General features: G+C 46.4%; 2 protein-coding genes across 2 annotated transcripts in view; both read right to left on the bottom strand.

Moving 5' to 3' along the window:
* ACADS (acyl-CoA dehydrogenase short chain) overlaps nucleotides 1-273 on the bottom strand; it is a 7,768-nt gene extending 7,495 nt beyond the window's left edge. Inside the window, exon 1 of the mRNA XM_026859929.1 lies at nucleotides 151-273. Coding sequence (XP_026715730.1) covers nucleotides 151-273 — 123 coding nt within the window. The remainder of the gene's footprint in view (nucleotides 1-150) is intronic.
* The window catches only part of UNC119B (unc-119 lipid binding chaperone B), a 10,691-nt gene continuing 3,992 nt past the window's right edge, over nucleotides 7-6,705 (bottom strand). The window contains exons 2-5 of the mRNA XM_026859928.1: nucleotides 6,139-6,252; nucleotides 5,531-5,642; nucleotides 5,126-5,298; nucleotides 7-4,209 (exon numbers count right to left, since the gene is read on the bottom strand). Coding sequence (XP_026715729.1) covers nucleotides 4,097-4,209; nucleotides 5,126-5,298; nucleotides 5,531-5,642; nucleotides 6,139-6,252 — 512 coding nt within the window. The 3' untranslated portion in view covers nucleotides 7-4,096. The remainder of the gene's footprint in view (nucleotides 4,210-5,125; nucleotides 5,299-5,530; nucleotides 5,643-6,138; nucleotides 6,253-6,705) is intronic.

Raw genomic sequence — 6,705 nt, 5'->3', positions numbered from 1 at the left:
GCACGGGGGGGCCGCCGGCACCGTGCTGGGACCCAGAGACCGAAGGGGCACGGCCAGCACGGCGGCCACGGCCCTGTGCCCGAAGGGGACGGCGGGGAGGAGGGCAACGCGCCAGCGGCCCAAAGGCCACGCTGTGAGACAAACAAATACGTGTCCGGTAACAGCACGGAGATCCAGGCAGACGGAGATGGTGTTTGCTGGTGTTCGTTTTTCCCTCTGCTGAGGGAGAGGTGGTGACCCCGCCAGGAAGCCGTCCCTGTGCCTTGTCCTCATCGGGGAGAGTCCGAGGGTTACACCCGACACCGGCCACGCTCTGGGGCAGCACAGGGCTCGGTACCTCCATGTGCAGGACAGCAGGGCAGAAGACAAACACTGGGAAACAGCTGAGGAGGATGTAACAAAACACAGAGCTGAGAAGTAGCTACCACGTTTGGACCTTACTGCTTCACCACCATGACATCCCTCATGCGTTTCTGACTTCAAAACGCTTGTTTTATTCTTCCGGAACTCTCAGACAAGTGGAACAAACATCCTCAAGCGCCAGAGGGGAGGCTGATGCTTCTCTGCAGCAAGAGACATTGAAAATCCTAAGGAAAACACACAAAGACACTTCCTACCAAAAATGGAGGAGAAGGACAGCAGTACCCAGTCCATACAAGACGAGACGACCTTCCTTCACAAGGTGCAATGTATTCCTCAGTAAATCATGAAAATGGCTGTCCAGGAAACCCACTTGTATGGATTCTAAGCACTCACCTCAAAAATGTGAAAAAGAGGTCCTGGTGCTAAGAGGACAAATACTGGTAAAATTTAGCATGAGTTTGTGGGTTTGGTCCCTTTTTTTTGTGAGAGCAGAACACAGTATGATGCCAACTCTTTTTCCAACTCAGCACATGACCTGAGAGAAGCTGTCTGCACAGATACCTTTTCCCTTCCTCAAACTTCAACCAACACTGAAAGCACCTCCCTTTCGTTCAGCACCTGGCTAGGACAGACCAGCCACCTGACAAGAATGAGATCCCACTGGAATTTCTTCCTAGCTCACTGGCATGAGTAGCTTTGACCCATCATTAAAGCATCAGAGCACACAATCCAGAAGGAAGATGCTTTGTTAAAACCATGTTTACCAGAGACATCGTCCCTGCCACAAAGAGAAGACCCTTTATAGAAAGCATCTAAAAGAAAAGGAACCTTAGAGAAGCAGCTGAAGTGGGGACAGGAGTTTGGAAATCCCTGACTTTTTGGATTACCATCCACTTATTCAGTGCTGGGTTGCCCTCTTGTAGGGACTTCTTTCTGCAGCATGCTTTTTGGGCAAAGACCTTCTAATTTGGCAAAGCAAATTCTGCAAGAAACTGAGGGGTGCTACTGCTGCCTGCAAGTCTTCTGGTTTTCCTCCAGTTTTCCTGTTCTTATTGCTGAATAGATGATACATTCTCCAATGGGAAAGCAACTGCTTCAATGTTTTTTTGTCATCACAACTGGCAGAGGTAATGACTAAAGACAGGAATCCACTTTCCTATCAGCATCAGATGCCTCATTTACATTTGGCAGAGCTGTCCGGCCGTCAGTTGCACTGTGCAAAGCAGCGGCTAGATGGCACCCACACCCCTGCAAATACTCCGACCGCGCAGAGCTGCACGGTGACTCCTACCAACAGCTCACACAAGTTGGTATTTGCCCGCACAGTAATTTCTGCTGCTCGCTCTGGCAACAGTCCATCTTCCTTTTAAGAACCTTTACACAGTGACATAGAAAACAGATGGGAATCATCACACTTATAAGAAAAGCAAGAAGTTGCTTCATGCAGAAAATGTGATAAAAGTAACATTTAAAGGCACCTGGATTTATATTACATACAAATTCAGCTCAGTATGCTAAAATTTCCTAGGGAGTAACTAGCAGGCTCTTTAGATTCTATTCTGAGCATCTCAGAACACTTCAGGATGAAAAACACACTTCCAGGCAGTTCTGCCTTGTCACAAGTAATATCCAGCAAATGTTTCTCACCTCACCGGCACGGCACGAGGCCTTCTGAAGACAATCACTGCAAGAGGCATCTCCAGCTCCACCTTACAAGCAGCTTTAACTGATTCTGAAGCAACAAGACTGCCTAAGTGCCTTTAGAGATGCTGGAGGGGACTGATGGTAGCAGAATTGTTCTTCATCTTTCAACCCGGCAGACCTTGCCCCTCCACATTCCCAAGACATTTGTTGTGGTTGCTCATGATTAATGCTCCACCCAGAACAGGTCATTTGTTGTGGTTTATCGTAATTAAATATCTTCCCAAGAGGTGGAGATTCTTTCATGGCTGCCACCCCACATACTCTCACTGCTTACCCTGATGCCAGCTGATCTTCTACGCCAAAGTTAATATCAGTAATCTGCAAGGTAAAGGCAGTGGTTTCCTATTGCTATATGCATTAAGAGGCTCCAGGCTGTGACGCCCACCCCACTTAATCCTGCTAAAACATAAGCTATGTTGAATCTTACTTAACACAATAGGTAACCAACTGTATCCACCAAGGAGTTAGATTTCAAGGAAGAAATGGAACTAACTAATACTAGCAAACATCTCTAGTCTAGACACAACATAGTCTCCATGTACAGGAGACACAACTGACCAGCACAGTGAGGGGACAGAAAAAACGCCAGTCTTGAGAGACAGTAAAATAGGCAGAAAAAGGTTTTGCTAGCTGAGATTTTGCACGGTCAGGTGTTGGGGCCCAGCATGGCTGCTGGGAAGACACGGGTCTCCTCTTCCCACTGCATGATGCTATTTCCTATTGCCAGATCCCAAACTGTGAAGTACATCTGCTGGTCTGGCAGTAACAACCTTGGCAGAAGAACTTCCTAAACCATAAACAAGCAGCTAAGTAGGCAAAGCAGTGATGGAAACTCAAACAATTAAAAAGAGACTCACATAAATTCTCACTTTTTAAGAATCCTGCTCTGTAACACTGAGTGATCTGACCCGGGAAGCTTTTAGCTACTAATTTATCAACTGAAACAAAGCAAATGAGATGGTAACACCACCATCTCTCCCTCCAGCACCTCTGACAGATCATTCAGGTTTAAAAGTATACAGAGATTGAAGCCTAGGAAGCTTGGCTTCCCACACATTTTTCAAGAGATTTTCCACTTTCTTCCTTTTTCCTCTAAGCCCCACTAGACTGACACCTCCCCTCCACCCCAGCTAGACTGACAATGTGCTGTTAATGTGAAAAGCAATATACTCTGTAGCAAGAGCCAAAATTCCTACACAAAGGGAAGCAGGAAAAATGATAAATATAGTATTAACTTCAGCTCTAAGGTTGACCCCTGAGCTCCACAATGCAACAATCTGCTCACAAGAGCTCAAGTAGAAATGCTATCAGACTGACTCGATGACCAACCTGGATAAAGTCCCTTTTTCCCCCTTATCTCTTATCTCTAGTGAAATCTCAGGTAAGACACAGACTAAACTGCTCTCATGAGCAGCTCAGGACCTGGAGGCAGAAGGAAGATTCCTGCACTGCTTAGAAGCTGAATTGGTCTCTTATTTTATCCTTCCCACTGGAGAACACTGGGATGCACCCTAAAAAGCAATGTCAGCCACGCTACAAACTAAACCACTGTGCCCTAAAGAGATGAACTACCAACTGAAGAAGAGATCTGCTCTTCAGGGATCACTGGCTACTTAAAAGGGTGAAATTTTCCTGCTAAGAAATAGCTTACCCAAACAACCTGACCTCTTGGAAGAGGGTGGTCACCCAACGGGTGAAACATCAGAAGCACTAAAGGTGCAACCTAACTATAAAGACTGTAACAGCAAGAATTTTCTAATAGTGCTTCTGATCCAGGACCTAACCATGGTACCAGAAGGTATCCAGAAACAGAGAATGAGAAGCAGGATACGCTGAGTGTCGGATAGAGAAGTGTTGCAAGGAGATTTCCTTTACTTTCACGAGCTGTCGTCTTTGCTTCATGTTTTCAGCCTCATGCAAGGAGAAAAGTTTTGGCAAGAAGCCTTGTTGCACGAGACAGCAACTCCCGTCCACTCCTGGACATTTGGAACGGTTAACAGCATCACAGCATCCAGTGGAAACAGAATGATTACTGTCCTCCATTGTAAGCATAGTCGGCCTTGTTGTGCATAATCAACTTGTTGTCCACAAAGTAAAAGCTGTCTGAGCGGGTCTCGTATGGATTTTCAACCATCAGACGGACTGTGAAAGAGAAAGCTCAATTACATTCAAAAGCCTGCCACACTCCACTGGACAGCACAAACTCAGAGTAAAAAAAGAACTCTGCCACTCTGCTGGATTTACCAGGCTGATGATCTGCCCTACGCAAGAGAAGCAAACTGCTCTGCTGAGCGCACTTCAAAAGTTCTGGCCTGTCCCCTCCTATTCTTCCTAATAACAGGACAAGTGTTATCAAAAGCAAAGGAGGATTGAGTAATCTCACACAGGATGACCTCAGAAACTGTTAGAGCCACCACTACAGCAGAGCAGTAATCATGTCTGTAAGCAGGGAGGTAGCAACCTGCAAACGAAAAAGCGGCGTCATCCCCCACACGCACACAGGCAGGGTACAAGCTCTGCGCCTCCTCCCCACACCTAGGCAGCCACAGAAGGGCCCATGTGCTCCTGCTCTGTCCACCCCCCTGAGGTCAAACATATCCTGTGCAATGTATATTTGCAGAGATCTTAGTAGGCTCAAAAACACACCTCTCAGAGAAGAGCCAGTTCTGTTCCAAAGCCGAAGGCTCAAGCCCTAACAAGCCCTCAAGTGCTGTAAACAGATGTGTGGCTACCAAGAGAACCCTTTTCCAGGGTTTTGTTATCTTCTGGGCTACAGTGCTAGGCATCAGGCACGTCAGCCCTGTGATTGATCCATTCTTGCAGCCTGTGACTTGACAACACAGGTTGCCTTCAGCTTTCGTTTTCAAAGGAGAATTTGCAGCACAAATCTGTAATTCAGTCAAGATTACACACAGCTTAAGCCAGGAACCTGTATCTATTTATTTTTGTCCCCCTCCATCCCAGTCACAACTTCTTTCACAAGGAGACAGAGGGACAAGAGGAGCATATGCACACACACAAACAAAACACAACTCAGTATGGGAAAGGAGATACTTACTAAGGTCTTCTGAGAGCTGAGGGAATTCATAAATGTGTTCACATGTGTTCCTGCTACTGGGGATGCAGAAACCAAAATCAAAGTCAAAGTTCTTCAGCAAGCGATCTCGGAAGTAATGTCTCTCAATCATTCGAAAGTTCGACACTGGCTTTTCTCCCACTGTGAATTCCACTCTGTATGCAAAAAGTAGGAGAAAACCAGCTAAGATGACATACCTCTCTTCCCATTGGGAAGGACAGAGCCTTGGACCCGAGGCTACACAAGAATCCAACAGGTCATTCCAGAGAGTGACATCTGTAGCGTAAGATGGGTTCTCGCTTGTCTTTGACTCAGTTTTGTTACAAACTGTCAGGGGACACTTTGTAAACATCTGATTCTCCCTTCTTTCTATGAACTCATACTCACGTTGCACCAACAGTCCGAAGACGGAGGAATGCTGGGGTGAACTGGTAACGAACAAAGCGGCCTGCACTAGCGTCCAGTTCACTGTTGTCATCTTCATCCTCATCATCTTGTTCTAGAAAACACAACAGCTCAAAGTTATTCTGCTAATAGTGTACACGTAAGGTAATACTGGCTAGCAGGTGTATCGGGACAAGCTGCCTATTACACAGGCACTGAACGTAAAGGTGTTTAATGACTGGTCTGAGACTTATACTGGCACTAAATAATAAAGATCTGCTGTGACGGTACAGCCTTGGTGGCTCTGGAGCTGAAACCACACAATCTAACAGGATATCCCCCCTCACAATTGCCAAAGCACACGAAAGACACTCGGTACCATAACCAACCAACAAGGGAAGATTTGCAGTTGATAGTACTCTCATCTCATAATAACCACTTCGTGGTTTTATGACAAGTTTCTCAGAGAGGTAAACTCACAGTTGCTGAGTTTACCTGGAATTTCAGAGGAATTTAGTCACCAGGACATATCAACGGTTATCTTTCTCCTTGGTTTGCATGGGTCCTGCACTGCAACTTCTCAGCTTCCCTGAAACGTTAGCATAACCTACCTGAAGCAGATGGCTTTGCAATTTCAAACAACACTGTTCCGGTTTCAAGGTCTCGGATCTTAAACCTGGTGAAGTCAATGTTGTAAATGTTGTCCTCGGGTTTGCATAAATAATCTAGAAAGAAAGAAAACATAGAGTACCCTTTCAAAAGATCTACCGAGCAATTACCCATTGAACTTTTTTTTTTCCCTCACTCCAGACTGTTAGGATACATACTGCAAGTTGTTTTGCAGAAGCTTTAGGAAAGCAGGACAAAATTGAGGCTAGGAGAAACAAAGGCACACTAGGTGCCAGAGAGCAGAGCAAGAAAGGGAACGAATCGGGACAGAAAAGCAGAGATCTGCAACCCAAGGGGGAAAAAAAAAACAAAACCAAACCAACCAAAACAAAACCAACAGAACAAACCCAAACCCGAAGCACACCTCAAACTTTCTGGAAGTTGTAACAAAGCTGCAGGCAGGAGCACACGGCGCTGCTGCGCAAGGCGCACACTCCTCAGCCGGTTCAAGGCCGGCGCACCGGCTGGCACCACTAACGCGGGGCGCCCGGGCTCCGCCGCTCCCTCCT

The sequence above is a fragment of the Athene cunicularia genome, assembly GCF_003259725.1.
Source record: "Athene cunicularia isolate RWA chromosome 15 unlocalized genomic scaffold, athCun1 chr15_part1, whole genome shotgun sequence".
NCBI classification, from domain to species: domain Eukaryota; kingdom Metazoa; phylum Chordata; class Aves; order Strigiformes; family Strigidae; genus Athene; species Athene cunicularia.
Note: the sequence above shows the minus strand (reverse complement) of the source record. Positions and strands in the feature narration are given on the sequence as shown.